General features: G+C 45.7%; 1 protein-coding gene across 1 annotated transcript in view; it reads right to left on the bottom strand.

Moving 5' to 3' along the window:
• LOC132824365 (dual specificity protein phosphatase 8-like) overlaps positions 1-25012 on the bottom strand; it is a 229298-nt gene that overhangs the window by 172182 nt on the left and 32104 nt on the right. The window contains exon 2 of the mRNA XM_060838756.1: positions 15334-15726. Coding sequence (XP_060694739.1) covers positions 15334-15564 — 231 coding nt within the window. The 5' untranslated portion in view covers positions 15565-15726. The remainder of the gene's footprint in view (positions 1-15333; positions 15727-25012) is intronic.

Genomic DNA, 25012 nt, shown 5'->3' on the forward strand with positions numbered 1-25012 from the left:
GGAACAGGTGCTTCTTGCTTTGCGCATACAACGTATTATCCGCCGCCATTTCCGCCACCTCCAAACGGACCCCACCACCAAGGATATATTTCCCTCCCCTCCCCTATCAGCGTTCCGCAAGGACCACTCCCTTCGTGACTCCCTTGTCAGATCCACACCCCCCACCAACCCAACCTCCACCCCCGGCACCTTCCCCTGCAACCGCAGGAAATGTAAAACTTGCGCCCACACCTCCACACTCACTTCCCTCCAAGGCCCCAAGGGATCCTTCCATATCCGCCACAAGTTCACCTGTACCTCCACACACATCATCTATTGCATCCACTGCACCCGATGTGGCCTCCTCTATATTGGTGAGACAGGCCGCTTACTTGCGGAACGCTTCAGAGAACACCTCTGGGCCGCCCGAACCAACCAACCCAATCACCCCGTGGCTCAACAATTTAACTCCCCCTCCCACTCCACCGAGGACATGCAGGTCCTTGGACTCCTCCACCGGCAGAACACAACTACACGACGGCTGGAGGAGGAGCGCCTCATCTTCCGCCTGGGAACCCTCCAACCACAAGGTATGAATTCAGATTTCTCCAGCTTCCTCATTTCCCCTCCCCCCACCTTGTCTCAGTCAGTTCCCTCAACTCAGCACCGCCCTCCTAACCTGCAATCCTCTTCCTGACCTCTCCGCCCCCACCCCACTCCGGCCTATCACCCTCACCTTGACCTCCTTCCACCTATCCCACCTCCATCGCCCCTCCCCCTAGTCCCTCCTCCCTACCTTTTATCTCAGCCTGCTTGGCTCTCTCTCTCTTATTCCTGATGAAGGGCTTATGCTCGAAACGTCGAATTCTCTATTCCTGAGATGCTGCCTAACCTGCTGTGCTTTGACCAGCAACACATTTGCAGCTGTGATCTCCAGCATCTGCAGACCTCATTTTTTACTGCTTTATTTGGCTCATAGTCTGAAAGGCTTTTTCTAAAAAAAAACAGGATAAACTGAAGCCTAGGATCAGAGGCCTACCACAAATGTGTGACATCACAACTAAACCATTAAATTCGTTGGTTGGTGATAGTTCACTCTCAATTCAGATTGAAGGTAAATAGGGGAAATATTTATAGGCTACAGACTAAAAGGTCAGTATGGATTTTAAAAATAAAAATCAAATTAAGAATTAAGTCGATAAAATCAAGATGCCAGGCCAGCCGCTATGGTTCAATTGCAATGATGTGGGAGCTGGTAGACCCCATTGTGGTTTATAGTGACCACATCTTTTGCAAGTGTTGATTGCTAAGGAACTCCGGCTCAGAGTTTGATAAGTTGGAGTCTGAGCTTCGAACACTGCATCACATCAGGGAGGCAGAGAGTCACTCGGACTTAGGAAGCAGTCACAGCCCTTGGATTAAGTACCTCAAATTCAGTTAGTGGTCAGGGAGAGGAGGGTGTGACGACAAGCGAGGCAGGTAGACATATCCGGGAGGTAGTGCTGAAGGCGCCTCAGTTCTTGAGCTGGTTTGAGATTCTTGCTGTCTGTGCGGACGAGAGCAGTGCTGTGGAGAGGATGAGCAAGCTGACCATAACACCACAGTGCAGGGAGCCATTCAGGACAGAAATGTAGTTGTAATCAGGGATAATATAGTCAGGGGAATAGATACTTCTCTGCCAGGATTGGGAGTCCTGAAGGCTGTGTTGCCTGCCTGGTGCTCAGGTTCAGGATATCACATCTGGGCTGCACAGGAAACTGGAGCGTGAGGCGGGGGGGGGGGGGGCGGGGAGAAAGGGAGGGGGGTGGGGGGGAAGATCCAGTTGTGGTGATCCATGCAGATACCAAAGATAGGTAGAAAGAGGGAAGCACTTCTGCTGAGGGAATATGAGTAGCAAGGGGCTAAATTAAAAAGCAGAATAAAAAAAAGGTAATCTCTAGATTACTCTCTGAGACACCAACAAATTGGCACATGATCAACAAGGTTAAAGAGATAAACACATGCTCAAAAGATTGGTGTGGGAGAAATGGGTTTTCCCATAGTAATGGAGGGAGCTGTTCCAATGGGTCAGGTTCCATCTGAACCATGCTGGGACTGAAGTCTTTAGTGAATATCATAACTAGGGCTGTGGATACGGCTTTAAACTGAAAAGTGGGAATACTTGGGGGCCGGGGGAGGAGAAAGAGTGGGACAAGTTGATTAGAAAATTATGGAAAACTTCAAGGTGAAGGGAAAAGAGGGCTCAGCAGAGGTTATTACAGTTTCCAGAACAAGTAATAGGACAGAGACTATGGAAAAGGCCAGGATTCTAACTTCAGGCATAGCAGATAAGGGGACAATTAGGAGAATGGAGCCAATTAACATAGGACTGAGAGTGTTGTACTTAAATACACGCAGTATACCAAATAAGGTAAATCGAGCTTGTACTGCAGATTGAAATTGGCAAGAATGTGGGAATCACAGGGATGTGGCTGCAAGGGGATCAGCACTGGGAACTAGATACCCGAGGATACATACCCTATCAAAAGGACAGGTAAATAGGTGGAGGGGGCTGGATTGCCTTGTTAGTAAGAAAGGAAATTAAATTGATGAGCGAAAAGTGATATAGAGTCAGAAGGCAATCTGTGTGGGTAGACTTGGGGAACCACAAAGGGAAAAGAGCCTTAAAGGCTCTATGTAGAGGCAGCCTAGCAGTCGTTGGGATGCGGAGAAGAAAATAAAACAGGAGATAGAAACATAGAAACATAGAAAAATACAGCACAGTACAGGCCCTTCGGCCCTCGATGTTGCTCCGACCCAAGCCCACCTAACCTACACTAGCCCACCATCCTCCATATGCCTATCCAATGCCCGTTTAAGTGCCCATAAAGAGGGAGAGTCCACCACTGCTACTGGCAGGGCACTCCATGAACTCACGGCTCGCTGAGTAAAGAATCTACCCCTAACATCTATCCTATACCTACCACCTCTTAATTTAAAGCTATGTCCCCTCGTAATAGCTGACTCCATACGTGAAAAACGGTTCTCATTGTCAACCCTATCTAAACCCCAAATCATCTTGTGCACCTCTATCAAGTCACTCCTAAACCTTCTTTTCTCCAATGAAAACAGCCCCAAGTGCCTCAGTCTTTCCTCATACGATCTTCCTATCATACCAGGTAATATCCTGGTAAACCTCCTCTGCACCTGTTCCGTGCCTCCACATCCTTCCTATAATATGGCGACCAAATCTGCACACAATACTCCAGATGCGGCCACACCAGAGTCTTATACAACTGCAACATGACCTCACGACTCCGGAACTCAATTACTCTACCAATAAAAGATAGTACGCCATATGCTTTCTTCACAGCACTATTTACCTGGGTGGCAACTTTCAGAGATCTGTGTACATGGACACCAAGATCCCTCTGCTCATCCACACTACCAAGTATCTGACCATTAGCCCAGTACTCCATCTTCTTGTTACTCTTACCAAAATGATTCACTTCACACTTAGCTACATTGAACTCCATTTGCCACCTTTCTGCCCAGCTCTGCAGCTTATCTATATCCTGCTGTAATCTGCCACATCCTTCCTCACTGTCAACAACTCCACCGTCTTTTGTATCACCCGCAAACTTGCTCACCCAACCTTCTAGCCCCTCCTCCAGATCATTTATAAAAATGACAAACAGCAATGGTCCCAAAACAGATCCTTGCGGAACACTGCTAGTAACTGCACTCCAAGATGAATCTTTACCATCGACTACTACCCTCTGTCTTCTTCCAGCCAGCCAATTCCTAATCCAAACCTCTAACGCACCCTCAATGCCATACCTCCGTAGTTTTTGCAGTAGCCTACCATGGGGAACCTTATCAAACGCCTTACCAAAATCCATATCCACCACATCTACCGCTTTACTCTCGTCCACCTCCTTAGTCACCTTCTCAAAAGAATTCAATAAGGTTTGTGAGGCACGACCTGCCCTTCTCAAAACCATGCTGACTATCCTTGATCACATTATTCCTATCCAGATGTTCATAAATCCTATCCCTTACAATTCTCTCTAAGACTCTGCCCACAACAGAAGTGAGACTCACCGGCCTATAGTTACTAGGTTTATCCCTACTCCCTTTCTTGAATTAGGGAACCACATTTGCTATCCTCCAGTCTTCTGGCACTATTCCTGTATACAATGAGGACATAAAAATCAAGGCCAATGGCTCTGCAATCTCCTCCTTTGTTTCCCAGAAAATCCTAGGATAAATGCCATGAGGCCCAGGGGACTTATCTATTTTCACCCTTTCCAGAATTTCCAACACCTCTTCCCTACATACCTCAAAGCCATCCATTCTAATTAATTGTGACTCAATATTCACATCGGCAACAATGTCCTGTTCCTGAGTGAATACTGACGAAAAGTATTCATTCAGTGTCTCTCCAGCCACCACGCACAACTTCCCACTACTATCCTTGACTGGATCTATTCCTACTCTAGTCATTCTTTTATTCCTGACATACCTATAGAAAGCCTTTGGGTTTTCCCTAATCCTACCAACCCAGGATTTTTTATGTCCCCTCCTTGCTGCTATTAGCTCTCTCTTCAGATCCTTCCTGGCTACCTTATAACTCTCAATCGCCCCAATTGAACCTTCACGCCTCATCTTTACATAGGCCGCCCTCTTCCCTTTAACAAGGGATTCCAATTCCTTATTAAACCACAGCTCCCTCACACGACTCTTTCCTCCCTGCTATGAGAAAAGGCATTCAAGAAAGACAGTATTACAATATTCATGGGGGACTTCAGCATGCTGGTGGACTGGGAAAATCAGGTTAGTAGCAAATCTGAAGAAAAAGAATTCATGGAATGTCTATGGGATGGTTTTTTTAAGAACAGTTAGTGGAAAAGCCCACTGGGGAAGAGGCAATGCTGTGTTTGGTGGTGTGTAATGAGACAGTTTTAATTAGGGAGCTTAAGGTGAAGGAACCCCTAGGGGTCAGTGATAGAATTCACCGTGCAGTTTGAGAGGTAGAAGCTGAAATCAGAGGTAGTGGTATTACAATTGAGTAAAGGTAACTACAAAAGACATGAGGGAGGACATGGCCAGAGTTGATTGGAAGGGGAGCCCAGCAGGTAAGATGGTGGAGCAGCAAACATAGAATCCCTACAGTGCGGAAACAGGTCATTCAGTCCAACAAGTCCACACCGACCTTCCGAAGAGTAACCCACTGAAACCTATTCCCCTCCTGCTCTAGATTTACCCCTAACTAAATGTACCTAACCCACACATCCCTGAACACTATGGACAATTTTTTTAGCACAGCCAATTCACCTAACATGTACATCTTTGGACTGTGGGAGGAAACCAGAGCACCCGGAGGAAACCCACACAGTCGCCCAAGGCTGGAATCAAACCCGGATCTCTGACACCGAGGCAGCAGTGCTAACCACTGAGCCACTGTACCGCCCAATGGCAGAAGTCCATCCCAAGGAAGAAATATACTAAGGGGAGGGTGAGGCAATCATGGCTGTTGAGGAAGTCAGGGACAGCATAAAAGCAAAAGAAAATGTATACAATGTGGTGAAGATTAGTGAGAAACTAGAGGATTGGCAAGAAAAGCAATAAAGGGGAAAGAAGATGAAATATGAGAGTAAGCTAGCTAGTAATATAAATGACTTCTAAAAGGCAAGAGAGAGGCAAGAGTAGACATTGGACCACTGGAAAGTTAGGCTGGAGTAATATTAATGAGAATCAAAGAAATGGCAGAAGAACCAGATAGGTACTTTGTATCAGTTTTCACAGTGAAGGACACCAGTAGCACAGCAGAATGTCAGGACAGTCAGGGGTCAGACATGGGGGTAGTGGTCATCACTAAGGAGAAGGTGCTGGAGAAGCTGAAAGGTCTGAAGGTGGATAAATCACCTGGACCAGATGCACTGCAACCCAGAGTTCTGAAGGAGATGGCTAAGGAAATTGTGCTGGTGGTCTTTCAGGAGGTATTGGTGGTGGTCTATCAGGAATTATTGGTTTCAGGGAGGGCCCCAGAGGAGTGGAAGAGGACTACTGTAACAACCTGGTTTAGGAAGGAAGGAAGAATGAAAGCAGGAAATTATAGGCCAGTTCATGTCTGCATAGCTTTGTTAAGGGGAAGTCATGCCTGACAAATCTGTTCCAATTCTTTGACGAGGTAATGAGCAGTTAAACAAAGGCGAGCCAGTGAGCGTGATCTATTTGGATTTCCAGAAGGCCTTTAACAAGGTGCCATACAGGAGATTGCTACTCAAGATAACACACATGGGACAAGGTTTTAGCAATGGACAGAGGATTAGTTGCCTACGTGCAGGCAGATTTTGGGATAAATGGGTCTTGTCAGGATGGCAGCTGGTGACTAGTAAGTTCCACAGGGATCAGTATTGGGATGACAGCTATTCATATTATATATTAATGGATGAAGGAACCGAGGGCATTGTTGCTGGGTTTGCAGATGTCACAAATATAGTTGGAGGGACAGGTAGTATTGAAGAAGCAGTGAGGCTGCAGAAGGACTTGGACAGGCCATGAGAGTGGGCAAATAAGCAGCAGATGGAATACAGTGTCGGAAAGTGTGAGGTTATTTACTTTGGTATGTAGAATAGAGATCTAGATTGTTTTTTTAAAATGGGGAAAGGCTTTGAAAATCTAAAGCACTAAAGGGACTTAGGAGTCCTAGTTCAGGACTCAACATGCACGTTCAGTTGGCAGTTATGAAGGAATTGCAATGTTTGTATTCATTTTGAGAGGGCTAGAATACAAGAGTAGAGATGTTTTGCTGAGACTGTAGAAGGGCTCTGGTCTGACTGCATCTGGAATATTGTGAGCAGTTCTGGGCCCTGTATCTAAGGAAGGATGTGCAGGCTTAGAGGGGTATACTGAGATTTACAAGAATGATCCTGGAGATGAAGGCATTGTCATATGAGGAAATGTTGTAAACTCTTGGTCTTACTTGATGGAGTTTACAAGGATGGGAGAGCAGGGGATTTAATTGGAACTTACAGAATACTGAGTGGTTTGGACAGAGCAGACATAGAGAAGATATTTCCACTATTATTAGGAGAGACTAGGACCTGAGGACACAGCCTCAGAATGAAGGGACACCCTTTTAGAACTGAAATGAAGAGGAATTTCTTCAGCCTGAGGGTGGCGAATCTATGATATTCATTGCTACAGAAATCTGTGGAGGCCAAATCATTGAATGTATTTAAGACCGAGATGGATAGATTCTTGGACTAGTAAGGGGACTGGATCGAGGGCTACAGGAAGAAAGCAGGTGAATGGGATTTGAATTAGAATTTGAATTCCTGCAGTTACAGAATTAGAAACAGGCCATTCTGTCCAACAAGTCCACAGTGACCCTCTGAAGAGTAAACCACCCAGACTCATTCCCCTATCCTACATTTACCCTTGACTAATGCACCAAACCCACACATCCCTGAACACTTTAGGCAATTTAGCATGGCCAATTCACCTGACCTGCACATCTTCAGATTGTGGGAAGAAACCAGTGTACCTGGAGCAAACCCACGCAGACATGGGGAGAATGTGCGAACTCCACACAGATAGTCATCTGAGGCAGGAATCAAACCCAGGTCCCTGGTGCTGTGAGACAGCAGTGCTAACCAATGAGGCACATTGCCACTTTGGGAAACATGTCAGCCATGATTGAATGGTGGAGCTCATTTTGTGGGCTGAATGGCCTAATTCTGCTCCTATATCTTGTCAACGTTTGAATCTGGAATCAGTAGCAAAGCTCAATTACCAATTGTAAACATCTACAGCTCCTGTTCAGGATTCCGTTTCATTGGAAGTGAACAGAATGTGTTTACCAGTGGGCAATGACTCCTGCTAAAGACAAACTTCAACCTTACAGCACCTTTGCTGGAATTGTGCTTGCCAAACCTCATTTTAAAAAAAAACTATATTTGCCAAATGATGTGATAAAACAATTTGCCTTGATGTCAGTTCCTGGATATAGCTACGCTGCCTGCACATGTTGCTATTGAGACACAGATGTTGTGCTGCAGTTCCAGCTGTCTGTCCTCCCCAGCCAGCAAATCTACATCTCTTTTTTGATGCTCACTTCAGCTGATGAATGCTGATAATTAGGATTGAGACACGTGATTAGGAAGCAATTGAAGCCTGCAGCACGATGGGGGAGGAGCTCACTGCCCACATACACAGCTGAAGCCCCTTTGGGCTCACAGTATCTAAACAGATGCTTCTAAAAACAAACACAGTCAGGATGAGGTGCTCGAGTGTCAGACTCACCTCTATGTCACAAGATTGAGTTCAAAACCACATCCAGGACCTAAACAAAAAGGACAATGTAATGCTAAGGAAATACCAAATTGGAGCTGTCTAAAATATTAATTCTGTCGGAAGGTAAAACTAATATTACTTGGAGTAGTGTAATTTTATTTCATCATAAGATCCCCCCACCCCCCCAATGAAGACAGCTTGTTTGAGGGGCCTAACTGTGGAGTGTGACATTAGCCTAAAGAAGAAACAAACAGTGACCTCTGACCTCGCAAGGGCAAGGCTTTTGGGCATCCTTGTGACATGACTAGGTCATATCCCTATGCGTGAAGCTTGTACTGCTAACTACAAAGGCAAAATTAACGGGAAATGAAAAGATGTTGAGAGAATATCTGCCACTGTTGCGATTTTATTGAACCATCCAGTAGATTGGCTGGTGGCGTGTGAGTGAGGTGGAGAAGTAACAGAGTGTCTTGTTCTGGTACCTTGGAATAACTGGCATCATGGGCGTATGGTAGGTTTGGCAGATGACTGTCTGATGTCAACTTCACACCTGGTGTTCAGTGGCTCGGAGGTTCGACAATTTTGATAACACTGTTCTATAGTGACTTTTCCGACATAAAATGGCCCAAGGCACTGCACAGGAAAAGGACAACACAAAACATGACACCACACAAGAGATATTAGGTCAGGTGATTAATAGTTTGGTTAAAGGAGGAAGTAAGGGAGGAGATGGGCAGCACAGTGACTCAAGGGTTAGCACTGCTGCCTCATGGCGCCAGGGACCCGGGTTTGATACCAACCTCAGGCGACTGTCTGTGTGGAGTTTGCTCATTTTCCCCGTGTGTGTGCTGGTTTCCTTCTGCAATCCAAAGATGTACAGGTTAGGAAAATTGGCCGTGCTAAATTTCCCCACAGTGTCTAGGGATGTGCAGGTCAGGTGTATAAGTCAGGGGTAAATAAAGGGTAAGAGGAATGGGTCTGGGTAGTTTACTCTTCAGAGGCTTGGTGTGGACTTGTTGTGCCGAAGGGTCTGTTTCCACTCTGTAGGGATTCTTCAATTTAACAAAACAAAAAGGCATAGCCAGAGTTTTGGATGATCTCAGACGTGCAGAGAGTTGAATGTGGGTGAGCAGTCAAAACCGAAGATTACAAGGGTAAGTTTGAGAGTTTCCGCATCAGGCAAGCTGAGATAGGGAAAAGTCAGGTGATGCCACAAAATAAAGCTCAGATGAATCTCAGATCAGTCAAATACAACACCAAGGTTGGCACAGATGGCTATAGTCGGGGTTAGGGATGGAGTTGGTGGCTGGAGAATGGCATAGGGATTGAGAACAATGGTTTCAGCTCTAACTGCAGCTGCTCTAATGAGCTGATTCTAGGGGATGGGACTGGCAGCACATGAGGGACAGCCCACTTCACAGGCACATTCTGAATGTGACTGTCCATAAAACCAAAGGAGGGCCATTGAAGGAGAGATATTTCTCTCAGTGTAGAGAGAAGGCTGAATCAGGTGCATTCTCATCAAGGCTTGGCCAGGAGAGACACATTTACTACAATGTGGGTGGCACGGTGGCACAGTGGTTAGCACTGCTGCTTCACAGCGCCTGAGACCCGGGTTCAATTCCCGACTCAGGCAATAGACTGTGTGGAGTTTGCATGTTCTCCCCGTGTCTGCGTGGGTTTCCTCCGGGTGCTCCGGTTTCCTCCCACAGTCCAAAGATGCGCGGGTCAGGTGAATTGGCCATGCTAAATTGCCCGTAGTGTTAGGTAAGGGGTAAATGTAGGGGTATGGGTGGGTTGCGCTTTGGCGGGTTGGTGTAGACTTGTTGGGCCGAAGGGCCTGTTTCCACACTGTAAGTAATCTAATCTAATGGTAACCCAGAAGCAAGATACTGCAAATGTGAAAGTCTGGAATAAAAACAAAGTGCTGGAAACCCTCAGCAGGTCAGGCAGCATCTGTGGAGAGAGGAAGTGACCGAATTAATGTGATCTTTCATCAGTTTTTTACCCAAAATATTTCTCTTTCCACAGATGCTGCCCGGCCTGCTGGGTATTTCCAACATTTTCTGTTCAGATTTTTAGCAGAATTTGGGAACTTTAGTTTTGTGGACAGACTGGGATTGAAAGCCTTATATACTCTATGGAGAGATTTGTTAGAGGTGCTCAAAGTTGTGATTTGTGAAGTAAAAGCAGGTAAAACTGCATAAACTGGTTGGACGCTCCAACAGTCAATGGGGACAGAGTTAAGAGTATTGATAAAGAGAACTGGTTTAGGATTGCAGACAGAGATTATTTTTTTGACACGGGGAATTGTAATGGTTTGGAATGCACTGCAGGAACAGATTCAATAGTAACTTTCAAGAGGTAATTGGACAAAGTATTTGGAAGGAAACAACGTGCAGGATCAAAAGGTAAACCTGGAGGACTGAACGTGTGAAACAGGAAGAGCGGATTTCCTTCAGTCTGCTCTGACCTTCAGCAACTCCTTGGATCATGCTCTGCCTAAGCTCTACTTGCCTGCCAGCTTTCAAATCGCTCAATTGCCTTAGAGTCCCACATTCATTGGATTTTAGTCCCCAATATGCTCAATGACTGAGCATTCAAACCCTATTAACATAGGGTCAAAGTGTGTGGCGCTGGAAAAGCACAGCTGGTCAAGCAGCATCCGAGGAGCAGGTGAATCAACATTGAGCATAAGTCCTTCATCAGCCCGTCATTCCTGATGAAGGGCCTATGCTTGAAATGTCGAATCTCCTGCTCCTCAGATGCTGCCTGACCTGCTGTGCTTTTCCAGCACCACGCTCTTCGGCTCTGACCTCCAGCATCTACAGTCCTAACTTGCCCCCATTAAAATAGGGGCATACCAAAAGGTTTCTCAAAAGATTTGCAAAGCAAGTCTCCTTACCTCACTCCTAACTGGCTGGCCTCTTAACGCCAACACTTTACACACCCACACCAGTTTTATACATTCAAAAATTGTAGCGGGGTGAGGGGAGGAGGTGTTGTTGGAAACAGCCTCTCAGTATCCATCCTTTCAGGACCTCTCAGAATTATAAACACTTCAAGGAGCTCACCACCCATTTCTCTCAGTTCCACAGAAGCTCTACTTCCCATTACTGGATGAATTGGATAGCTCTTTAAATGCTGAAAATGTGTTGCTGGTTAAAGCACAGCAGGTCAGGCAGCATCCAAGGAACAGGAAATTCGACGTTTCGGGCCAGAGCCCTTCATCAGGCTCTGGCCCGAAACGTCGAATTTCCTGTTCCTTGGATGCTGCCTGACCTGCTGTGCTTTAACCAGCAACACATTTTCAGCTCTGATCTCCAGCATCTGCAGACCTCACTTTTTACTAGCTCTTTAAATGTTCCAGCACAGGCACAATGGGCTAATCAAACAGTCTTGTTCCAATTTGTATAATTATTTGATGATTCAGGAGAGTTTTGGCTGGAACATTTTCAAGTACCACCACTCACCAAAGATGGAACTCTCTGGAAACTCATTTTGGTGAAGACATGAAACAGACGTCACATCGAGCAGCTCAGTGGCTGAAATGCGACTTCTGGAGATATCTTTGTTAGCCGTTCTTGACTATCTGCCACCTAGTATGTGCCCAGATGCTGGACAGAAGCTATGAAGGATAGGTCTCACTCGGAGTATATCCCATGGCTCATCAGTACCATTCTCAGAGAGCCTCTACCTCAGTTCACATCTTTCATTTTCATTCTCTTTCCCAACCTCCTCCGCTGATCCTTGCAAGCTGACACTGCCAATGCTGCTTGTGAAGAGAGAGCCTGGTGCAACAGCATCAGCAAGGTGGGTCCAGGTAAAGCTAGAAAGCCAGGCATCACCTTCAACTCTATAGTCAAGGGGCAGCTTTCCTGCCTTTGCAGTATTATTTTCGATAAAATCGAACCATCATTCGCTCTGTGCCAGTCCACTGAACATCTTATGGGGAGGAGGGTCAGGGAAAGGCATTGACTGGGAGCTTTTCATGACATTATTTCCCCTTCATCTGCTAAACTGAGGAATGCTGGGAATTAAAGAGGACTTCATTAAACAAACCCCCATAACTGCCCTTGCCACATTTTGTTTCGCCTTTCCTCAGCTCTTGTGAGGACACTGATCTCTGCCTGGCTACACTTAGTTGGTGCAATCCACGCATTTTAGAAAGACAAGAACAAACTAGTGAAGACAGTTCACCAAATCTTTCAGTGGAGAACGACATCGTTGGACACACCATCAACGTTTGGTGTTACAAATTGATATTTTGAAGTTTTAACAAAATGATATCTGCACCAAAATTTGAATTTTCAAACATTTTAATGTGACTGCCTAGGCCACCATTTATTGCCAATCTCCAATTGCCCAATATTTCTGTGTGTCTGGAGTCACAAGAAGACCCAACCAGATAAGGACAGCAGATTTCTTTCCCCAAATTCACAACAATTTCATGGTCATCATTAGACTCTTAATTCTAGACTTTTAAAATTAAATTCAAATCCCACCATGGTGGAATTTGAATCCAGGTCCCTGTAACATGACCCGGGTGTCTGGATTGATAGGCTAGTGACAATACCACAACGCCATCGCCTTCATTCATCACTGTCCATAGCTGAATTTGATATACCTAGAATATTATCCTGGGGTACTACTGACATAGGGACATTACCACTGTTCACTTACCTTAGGTTGCAGTGTTACATGCCTCTGTTGTTTTGAGTTCAGGCTGTTCTGAGCCACTTGCAACCCTCTAGGGTGGTAAAGGTTGAGAGAGGTACTGATTTAATGCAAACTATTGTTTCCCCATGTCTGCTACAGTGTTAATTTTGTAAATTTTCTAATCATCATCCTCGAAAGGACCCTGTTGTGGAAGGCTACAGACCAATACTTAGTGTAGAGGGATAGTCTTAATTATGACTAGGCTCTCTTGTTCTGTCCCTTCACCCAGAAACCCCCATAACTGCTGTCTGTGAGTACAATGAACATACCCTGCAGTTACTGGGACAGCACCCAAACTTGTACCTCTTTCTCAGTCAATGCTGGACCTCTCAATTCTCTTCAGGTTAAAATGGTAGATAGGGAATTGTTCCCTCCATTGTGGACATTTCAGTATAAAGTTGCCCGGCTTTGGAGACACTATCTTGGTCCCACAGAGAGCCAGTGTTAAAGAAGTGTTCGCCCACAGAGGCCGCGCTCTCCCAGGGACTTATCTACATAAATATATGCTTTATATTAAAAGTGCGTTAGCCTCAGCATAGATGAGGAAACAGACCTTAGACCGTGTACAAGTGCCTTGAGCAGCTGAGGTTACAGTGGAGCTTGTGGTGGATATTTTTAAAACAAATCTTTGAGCAGACCTTTTCCAGTAAGAAACACCTTTGTTGCAATTCAGCTAATGTTGGTCTCTCTCTCTCTCTCCTTCCCTCCCTGACACATGAATCCTGAGCTGCCACAAACTAGTTAACAAGTGCCGGGATGAATCAAAGCATCCAAGAAGAAGAAGAAAACAAAGAGACTAACATTTGGAATCGTCGATTCTTTGGTTAATACAGAGGGTGGGGAGGTGGTGGGTGCTTAATCTACTCCACAACCAGAATTCAGACAAAAGCACTTGAGTAGACATGTTGTTTGTGGCTGGGGTGGGGTAAGGGAGAGAAGGGTCTGTCGCTAACCTAATAAATATTCAGCAGCTCAAGATGGCAAAATGACAATGGAGGTTGCAAGCAGCACCATAAACACACCCGCATCAATCACACAGGCACGGTGCCAGGCGGCATGCTGTTTGTGTTCAATCTGCCACAGTATTTAGCTCTGCAAGGGCCAGGGCAATGATGTCATAGGCAGCCAATTACAGCGGGGCTCCAGAGCTCTACCTTAATCCAGTCTTTCACTCTTTGTAATGTTATTGGCTTTGAGAGAGAGAAAGAGAGAGAGAGAGAGAGAGATAAACTGCAGTGGGATGGGTATTGGAAGAAGAGTCTAAAAAAGTGATTTGAATTGGCGCAGAAGAAAGCCACTAATGGGGCTAAAGAAAGTTAAAAATCACACAACACCAGGTTATCGTTTATTTGAAAGCATTAGTTTTTGGAGCACTGCTCCTTCATTGGGTAACTGAAAGCTAGTGCTTCCAAATGAACCTGTTGGACTATAACCTGGTGTTGGGTGATTTTTAACCTTGTCCACCCCAGTCTAACACCAGCTCCTCCACATCACGGATAAAAAAATTATAGAGTAGGGACATGGATGGGAGAGAGATAAGGGCTGAGATAAAAGGTGGGGGTGGGGGGCACTGGGAACATGATAGGTGGAAGGAGGTGAGGCCGGAGAGGCAGTTGGGGCGGAGAGGTCGAGAAGAAGATTGCAGGTCAAGAGGGCGGTGCTGAATCAGGGGATTGGGACTGAGATAAGGTGGGAGAATGGGAAATGAGGAAGCTGGAGAAATCCACATTCATTATGTGCGGTTAGAGGATTCCAAGGCGGAAAATGAGGTGCCTCATCTTCCGCCTAGGAACCCTCCAACCACACGGGATGAATGCAGATTTCTCCAGCTTCCTCATTTCCCCTCCTCCCACCTTATCTCAGTCCCAACCCCCGGACTCAGCACCGCCCTCTTGACCTGCAATCTTCTTCCCGACCTCTCCGCCCTCACCGGCCTATCACTCTCACCCTCACCTCCTTCCACCTATCATATTCCCAGCGCCCCTCCCCCAAATTCTCCCCCCATCCCCACCTTTTATCTAAGCCCGCTTGGCACACCAGCCTCATTCCTGAAGAAGGGTTTATGCTCGGAATGTCGATTCTCCTGCTCCTCGGATGCTGTCTAGCCTGCTGTGTTTTTCCAGCACCACACTTTTCAACTCTGGTCTCCAGCATCTGCAGTCCTCACTTTCTCCTGCCATATAAGTGGAACTGAATAAACTCACACTCACTGATGCCAGAACAGACAGACAGACAGGAAGTGAAAAGGAAGGATACAGGTGTTGGTGCTCCCTGCAAGCATAGAGCACTCAGTGAGGGCATGGAGTTGCCACCATCAGGGTATCGCTGTAGGGGGAAGGAGGTAGGACACAGTACCTTCATCTTGCCAGAGGGCTGGATCAGCTCGGCGATAGAGAACTTGTCTTGCTGTAGCCTTCGTTTCACCAGCTTGGAGCAGCAGATGTTCACCGAGTTCAGCACGTGAGAGGTGTTGTACTCCACGAATGAGCGACTGTCAATCACCAGCGTTGCCCCGACACCACTCCGCAGGAGGCTGGCCAGCTTCTGGGCATCCATCACTTTGGGCTGGGCTTTCTCTCCTGCCATCGCTGCCCCTGTGCTCTCGAGGATGGAAGGGCTTCCCTCTCTCCCTCACTGCCTCCAACAGGGGGGAGAAAAAAAGGGAGAGAGAGAGAGAGTGTGGCCTGGTTTACCAGAAATCACTGCCCCGTCGACAGCCAGATACTCCAATCGCCGAGCTGCTTCATTCTGCAAAAGCAAAGGGAGAACCACATGAAACAAATGGGAGGCAACGGCCTAGTGGTATTTTTGTTGCTCTATTAATCCGGAGACCCATGTACTGTCCTGGGGACCCAGGTTCAAGTCCCGCCATGACAGATGGTGGAATTTGAATTCAAACAAATAAAATAAAAATCTGGAATTAAGGGCCTAATGAATCCCATCTGGTTCATTAATGTCTTTTAGAGAAGGAAACTGCTGTCCTTACCTGGTCATACAGCACGGAAACGAACCCTTTGGTCCAACAAATCCATGCTAAATATGATCCCAAACTAAACTACTCCCACCCTGCCTGCTCCTGGCCCATAGCCTTCCAAACCTTTCCTATTCAAGCAACCATCCAAATGACATGTGACTCCAGATCTGCAGCAATGTGATTGACTCTTAACTGCTCTCTGGGGGTAGACATTAAATGCTGGCCTAGCTAGCAATGCCCTTGTCCTGTGAATGTAAGAAAAAAAACGGTTGTTCTAGCAAATTAACGACTACAGGGTCACCTTTCCCATTCCGATTGCACCTCCTAAACTTCACGTCATAGAAGGGAATGCTCAAAGAGAGTCCAAGATTAGCTTTGTGGCTTCCCCCCTCTTCGACTGAACATGATCTCTTATTCCAGAGGTGGTAACGTTCGCTAGGGCATCGCCCATGGGTGCCAATGTCTTCCAGGGTTTCTCCAGAGTACAGTTCATCATGCATGACCATAGAGCAAGGATTCGACTGCCTGGGACAATGAGGATGGTCCACGTGGGGAGCAAGACCGTTCTTAAGCCAGAGGCTTTTTTGGGAATACAGAGACACACCTAAAACTTGCTGATCTGGACATAAACTGGTGCCCACTGCCCATCATCCAATGTCTAGATCATTCATCTGGTGCTCATGTCATTTTATTCAATGTCCACACCCTTCAAAATAAAGTGAGTAGTAGCTATCAACCTGCCTATCACAGAAATCCAAAGGCTATCTACAAGCTGATTATTTCCATGGTTGGGTTTGACCTTTTCATCCAGAATCAGAGATCCAACCCAATGAGCTCTGGTCCAGATGACTTAGCAGAAAATAGGAGAGAGCGAGCTTTAAATATTTTATAATGAATATAGCTTTACAAAGCTCCCCATCAGTGTGACATAAATAAACAAAACAAGAATTGCAGATGCTGGAAATCAGAAACAAAAATCAGAAATTGCTGAAAAAAGCTCAGCAGGTCTGGCAGCATCTGTGGAGAGAAAGCCGAGTTAACATTTCAGGTCCAGCGGCCACCTTCAGAGCTAACCCTAGCCTTACTTAGACCACTACCCGTTTTGTAATGAAGTTATCCTAACTTCTTGCCTATCACAGACCCTTCCATAAAACGCTTGTCCCTTTCTTTGCCTCTCTACTTATTTAAGACCTTAGACGTCTCCAATCCCCTTTCCAATTTTGACCAAAATAATCTTCAAGCTGAAGCACGATGTCTCATTTTCCCTCTCCTCCTCTATTGCCAAAACCATTGAGTTCTTTCAGAACTCGTCAGGTTTCCAGCACCCACAGTGTTTTGTTTGTGCATGTGTGAAGCCATTTTTGGTCCAAATCTCGAAATTTCTTAAAAATAGAACACAAATACAAAAGCAAAAGAGTCGCTGATTCTGAAAACCTGAAAGCAAAATGGAGGATGCCAGCATCACTCAGCAGGCAGCCAGCATCTGTGGAGAGAGGAACAAAGTTAACATTTCAGTTAGTGCTGTTTCTCTTCATAGATGCTAAAAGACCTGCCCAGCACTTCCAGTAATTTATTTTTAAATTTCCAGCACAATATTAGGCCTTTACATTAGCGTTTAATTCACATCCAGGATTGTGAAACCCCTTAAAGCTGTGTTCTTCTCTCTGAGATGATATCCACTGGCCTATTCTGCCTTGTTAAAACTCATTGCCCCGTATTTCGCTTTTTGTCCTGATAAGCTGTTTTTAAAGGGAAAGAAAACCTACTTTCACAAACATATTTCTTCAGCAGCCATCTCCATGTTCAGCATATTCCATGTGGATTCCAACTGGACCCTGTCTGTTTTTAACTAAAGATATCTCTAAGACACTCAGACTTCCTCAAACCATTGTTCTATCTGCATCTTAAGATGCACCGTTCATGCCACGTGCAGCTAGAGGTATACTCTCCCGTAAGCAACATGGACTCCCTCCAACTCAAGGCTATCCCTGGACCACGGCATAATTTTGTCCCTTGTCTCATTTAGCATTTTATTAAACACTTTTTAAATCTTCCCTTCAGGTACAAAGGAATGGAAGCTTCACCAATTGATATACCTCTCCAGAACTTTCCTCACTTTCTCTTTGACCCCATACTTTGCTTGGGTCTTCACTCTGTCAGATAGTTATGACGCCTTCCGACTTCTCCCCTCTGACACTGAATGCTCTGTTCTCAGCAAAGGCCTCAGTTTCATTCCCTTATACATCCACCTCATCAGGCTTTAAGCTCTCCTTCTGCCATTTCTCTCTGTGCCCACTTCCTTGGCCAGGCATCATCCCTTAAATGGGTCCTTTCCCTCATTCCACAACGCACCCTGACTTGGGACCCTCTCTCTGAACTCTTACCTTTTCCAGATCTCTTCAATGAAAACAACTGGCCCACCCCAATTTCTCTGCTCCTCTCACTCAGTCAAGCTGGTCTTCCTCTGAACTTGCTACATTCTGTTCTCTACGGGACAATCCCAATCAAACCTGCTGACGAAAGTGATGTTATCATCTCTAAACTTCCTCCTACCTCCCCTTAGACCCTAACCCCACTACCTAATATCAAGCCATCGTATTTGGCAGTGTCCCTGACCTCATTCTTCAAGGGAAGAATTTTCCCCCAGTTTCATAATCCCCACAGTTGCACAGCCAGCTTCTACTTTAGTCCCAAAATCCCCAAATTGTAGTGACCTGTTTAATCCTGCCCCATTTAATTATTCCCTTCCCATCTTAGCTCTGCTTTTGCCTTCCACTGTCGTCGTCAAATCAGAAAGGAGTTTTCCTTGGTTAACTGTCTTGTCCAATAACAAAAAAAAACAACTGATCTTTATTCTTAAATTAGCTAACCAGCGTCACTATCAAAGATCCCCATGTCGGTTATGACACAGGCTTGTTGCAAAGAAAAGCTCCCTCTGCTCTGTCCCAATAACAGGCATTAACCTCAGAAAAAGCAGCATTATGATGAGAGTGCAATCTTCGGAAGCCAGACAGAGTCAGAGTCATCGCTGGGATTAACAGAGTCAGGTTCACTCTGTAATCGAGCCCTGATCTGACACCTTTCGCCTCCCTCTAAGGCTCTAAATTTTATATTGACACTCTCAGTAGTGCTCATCTGGAAGTCCTCTTCTGTAGATCTGAGCACCTGCCCTCATCTGACACAACAGAATGCAGCATTGTCATGGCTGCTGAGGCCTGGTCCGTGTTCTCGGATTAACGAGATCCTAATCAGGCATAACAGGTGAAGGCAGAACTCCCCTGCTCTGAGTCCTGGCCACATATGTATCCCTCAAACAGCATCATTAAAAAACAGCCGATCTCTTCATCGGCAAACCCCTACACAGTCAGGGAACAAGTCATTCGGCCCAACCGAGTCCACACTGACTCCCTAAAGAGGATCCTGCCCGAACCCACTCTCTACCCTATCCTTGCAACCCTGCATTTCCCGTGGCTAGAGTGTACATCACTGGACACCGTGGGGCAATTAAGCGTGGCCAATTCACCTAACATGCACATCTTTGGATTGTGGGAGGAAACTGGTGCACCCGGAAGAAACCCAGGTAGACATGAGGAGACTGTGCAAACTCTACACAGACAGTTGCCCAAGGGTTAATTGAACCTGGGTCCCTGGTGCTGTGAGGCAGCAGTGCTAACACTAAGTCATCATGCCGCCCAGTTTCTGGAATTGATAGAGGAAATTGCCCCTCAATTTTGCCTATCACAACAATAAAGACACGTTAGTGACTGGGACGTGGTTTATGCTGTCATGAGGTGGTTTAGAATAGATTACTTTATAGTGTGGAAACAGGTCCTTCGGCCCAACAAGTCCACACCGACCCGCCAAAGCGCAACCCACCCATTCCCCTACATTTACCCCTTACCTAACACTACGGGCAATTTAGCATGGCCAATTCACCTAACCCAATATCTTTGGACTGTGGGAGGAAACCGGAGCACCCGGAAAAAAACTCACGCAGACGCGGGGAGAATGTGCAAACTCCACACAGTCGCCTGAGTCGGGAATTGAACCCGGGTCTCTGGCACTGTGAGGCAGCAGTGCTAACAACTGTGCCATGTTGGCTAAGTAGGAGCTTACTTGTGCTTAATGAGCTTTTTGTAATTTTTAAAAAAAATACAAAAAATGTTAATTACTAGAGAGAATAGGTCAATGGGGCCTTACAGGGCCTATGAGGAAAGTCACTTCCTCTCCAGATACAACTGCAGCCCGCTGATGGGCAGTGGCAACATGTTTGAGTGAGATGATACACGTTAGCTCGCCAATTTGCACCCCCATTTAATGCCACAACTTTCACATATGGCACTCTGCTGTTAATGATGCACTTGGGAAAGAAAATGAAACCCAGCTGTTCAGTAGAAAAGGGTTACAGCTATCAGGAAAACAAAACAAGTCAGATCCACTGGTATGGCCATGAGGGGGAGCGGTTGCTGAGGGTGCAGGGCAAGAGAAACAAAGTCCAGGTTCTGTCCTCTCTAAGCCGGACGCCTTTCGCCAATTCTTCATTTGACTATGAGCCAGGCTAATGATGCAGTTGGTTGAGACATTATCTTGAGTAGTGCGAAAAGGGAGGGTCTTGGTCAATTTATCTTCACAACAATCCAATAACATCTGGCTGTTTGCCTTCTCCAAATCTTGGAGTGTTATCTTGGATGCACTGTCCCTTTTGTGAAAGTGCCCACTTGGACTTCTGTCATCGCCACAGCCTTTCCCATTTTATTAACTGCCTCAGTGTACACCAAACACTGACTTTTGATTCCAGCAAAAAGTCTGACAAAGAGGGAAAGGATATTTGCTAAATGGACATCTCAAATCTTTGAACAATTATCACCTCTTGAACTCCCCTCCTGTGGGCCTCAGAGATAAAAGGAAGATAATTTTAGCACAACTAAATACTGCAATTACATTGTCCCATGTTTCAGTACCATTAAACTCCTCAACAGTGTCATTTCTACTCTTAGGAGACATTACATATGTTCCTCATGTAACCCCTCCCCAATGTAGGTGTTAATGCTAATAACTGATTTAGAAGATCTTTATTGTCGTGAATGCATGGACCTCCCATGGATTTCCTCACATCTGGAAATCATTGCCCGAGACTGTGGATCATTCTAAAATGAGACAGAGATAAGGGTTGCAGGACTTAGGAAGAAAGGAAGGGTCATGGCACTAAAAAAAAACAAAAAAGTGCTGGAGCTCATACGAGCTCAGGCAGCATCCATTGAGAGAAAGCAAGCTAATGTTTCAAGTCTAGATGACTGTTCAACGGATCCCAGCATCTGCAGTAATTTGCTCCTACAGGGCGGTGGCACTCGTCAAGTTGCATATCCAAACAGCCAGCATGGGCACAACAGGGGCCTCCTTTTCCAAACTAGCCGTGCTTTAATTCTACACAAAAAGGAGTGATTTTATTCTGACCTGCTTGAGATTGATCTCCTCTTTCTACACTGCTTCCCCTCTCCCAACACCTTTCCACATCTCTCATCGCTGTTGTCCACTACATTATCTCAGAAGGTGAAAATAAAATAGGCACTTGACCTGAAGCCATCTATTTCATATCTATCTGGGTTTTGGTAACCGTTGTGTTGAGTAGCCAAAACTTAAACTCTCTGGGCCCATGCCCCAAACAGAAAACTATGTCTGAGCTGCTAGGACCACTAAGAACTGAGAAACTGAAGGTTGCAGTTCCAACACTGGATTCATTTTCTCTTTAATATGAATTGTCTTGCAATCAAGTGTGATATCTAAGGTGGTGTCCAATGACCTCTCATGCCCTGGTGGGAAGGGGTTTGTCCTTATTATGGTTGACAGGGTCTCAAGTGCCTCCAGACAAGACAGCTTCCCTGAGTTGGGAGCAGTGGTCAGCAATGCAGCAAGAGGCAAGTGGGGTTAATCATCAGCATTAGACTAACAGATCCAAGTGACTCGAGTAGGGCAATGGGGTTAGGAGCCAAGGGTTAGTGAGATGGGAAAGTGTGGATGAGGAGAGTGGGGAGTGGTTATGGGAGGGTTTAGAGAATGCTCGAGGTCCTGACACCCAAGGAACCTGTAACTCACAACCACTATATATAATATCTCATACACACACGAGGGGACCCCTAAGTGGCCACTAAAATTACAGATGGGCTGAATAGAGAACACTGCTGCCTCACAGCACCTGGGAACCGGGTTCAATTCCAGCCTCAGGCGACTCTATGTAAGGATTTTGCACATTCTCCCCATGTCTGGGTGGGTTTCCTCCAGGTACTCTGGCTCCTCCCACAGTCCAAAGATGTGCAGGTTGGATGCTAAATTGCCCAGTGCCCTGGGAATGTGCAGACTAGGTGGGTTAGCCATCGGGAATGCAGGGTTACAGCGATAGGGTGGGTAGAATGTTCTTCGGAAAGTCCGTGCAGACTTGATGGGCTGAATAACCTCAATCTGCATTGTAGGGACTACATGATTCTCTGACCATATTATGCCCAATTTTATAGAACTGCTAACCTCACCCCTCCCCACACTCCCAATCCTGTGGAAGTGTAAAACTCACCTAATGATGCATTACCTAGAACATGACCAGCAAGGTTTTTTTCTCACAAGGTGCATGTTAGAGCCAACCTCATTCATGTTACGGTTATTTAGTCCAGCTTTCCCTCTCCTCCACAATGTTGCCCCGTCTCTCCTCACTGCCACTCCACTACACAGTGACAGCTGTCTCAATGCAGAGCTTCTCACTTCAGATGAGTGTTGCAGTTTTCAGTTTGCTAATTGGTTGATTGGTTTGCTACATTTACCACTTACCTAACAGTGTCATTCGTAACAAAACACTTCATGACTAAACCTACTAACACCGTCAGAAGGTTCGACAATTTTGTCTGCTCGCCAGTCTCTGTGGGCACTTGCTACAGATAGCAACCCACTGCCTTGGTAGATCCATCAATGGCATTCAAATCCAGTGGTCAAAGGGTTAAACCTCATCCTCAATGCAGGCTTTTAACAGAATATCTGTATTTTAGTGAACCAACATCGAAGCAAAAATGCAGTGAAAGGATACTTTGTGCGGTGTGGTTTTCAGTTTGTTTATAAGCTAAGGAGTTGTCAGATTTATTTATCTTTGTCAATAGCTAACCCTATATACCCTGCCATGAGATCATTATACAAACCTCTCATCTTGATTACACACACACACACACACACACACACACACACACACACACACACACACACACACACACACACACACACACACACACACACACCTGTGCTCCCCAGTCATCTCTCAGGCAAGTATTAGCTCCCTTCAAATTAATTTGGTAACAATGATCCACGTCATAAATTTCTGCAAAATGCACTTTATTCTGCAGTTACGTTTGTGCCCGAGAGTTTTTGAAGAGGGAGCACGCAGTGTCCATCTATGCTCTCCATGCCTCGAGAAAAAGAGTTGGGCACTATGCTGGATACAGTATCTCCCCACCTCCATTTTGATTTTCCCTCTCTCTCTACCTTCCCCTCACTTTTGACGGCTTGCATTGCCCTTAAGGGGAGGCAATGGCCTTGTGGATCTTATCACTGGACTGTTAATCCAGAGGTCCAGGCAAAAGGCGGGGGAACCCGGGTTCGAATCCCACCGTAGCAGATTGTGGAGTTTCAATTTAATAAAATTTCTGGAACTAAGAGTCCATTGACAACCATGAAACCATTGCTGATGGTCAGGGGGAAAAAAAATCGACTTCATTAATGTCCTTTAGGGAAGAAAACTGCCTTCCTTACCTGGTCTGGCCTACATGTGACTCCAGACCCTCAGCACAGTGGCTGACTCTTAACTGCCCTGTGGGCAATTAGGGATGGGCAATAAATGCTGGCCCAGCCAGTGACACCCTCATCCCATGAATGAATATAAATCTAATGGGCTTTGTTGATACTTAATTGGTTACACTAGTTTAAAACAAAATGCAGTTCATCCTCTGGAAGAGATAGACCCAGACAAGGTGAGACCAACAGTTTGAATAATGAGTTGGCACCATTGTGACAGGTTGGGCCAAGAGATGCCCCAACCAATTGATTAGCCAAATTCACTGAAAGAGACCATTTGGCCAGTCGAGTCTGCACCAACCCTCTGCATGGCATTCCGCCCAGACCCAACATCCCTATCCTATTCCTCTAAGAGTCTGGACACTACCGATAATATTGGCCAATCCAGGTACATCTTTTGATTTTGGGAGGAAACCGGAGCAAACCCACGCAGACATTGGAAGAACGCGCAAACTCCAGTCAGTTGTCAGTCACCCAAAGCTGGAATCGAACTTGGCTCTCTGGCACTGTGAGGCAGCAGTGCTAACCACTGAGCCACCCTGGCAGGACCAAGTTCACCATCCAATAATTATAATCAGACCAAGCCTAGTGAACTGACGAGTCAAGGCAGGCAACATGAATGCGGCTGAAGGCAGCATAATAATGAGAGAGTTTGAAATAGAGCAAAACTTAAAAAGATCCCAAAGTTTGCTTTCCTTTTTTGCTAGTTAGGAGGTTAAAATGTTAAGTAGATAATAGCAGATAGCGTATTTGTGATATTCTTGTTTGTTTTCACATCTTTTCACCCTGCCAATGATATGGTTTCCCTCATGACCAAATAAACACCTCATGGCTTGCACATGGTGGGAAAACTCAATTTGTTGTTGTATGTACACATGGGCTCATCAACTCTCCAGGGATTTAAGCATTACCCAGCCAGACCACTGCTGCAAAGAGCTCAGGTGAAAAAGAATCACAGCAGCATTAAAAACAAGATGTTTGAGAAAAAAAAACTATGAACACTTTTGCATCTTTAACAACTTTTAATGTTTTTAACATAATGGTACAACATGAAGTTTAAAAATTACTAGTTGTATTGTTGCGCATTTCTCTACATATGGAGTCTTATAATTAAGTGTGCGGCAAGCAAGGTCCAAAGCTTCTTCAAGGAAATATTGATAATGTATTGAAGAGCCACTGTGATGCCTGGATATAGGGGCTATTGGGGGAACACCCTAATACACTAGATCAATC

This window comes from Hemiscyllium ocellatum, chromosome 18, assembly GCF_020745735.1.
Source record: "Hemiscyllium ocellatum isolate sHemOce1 chromosome 18, sHemOce1.pat.X.cur, whole genome shotgun sequence".
NCBI classification, from domain to species: Eukaryota; Metazoa; Chordata; class Chondrichthyes; order Orectolobiformes; family Hemiscylliidae; genus Hemiscyllium; species Hemiscyllium ocellatum.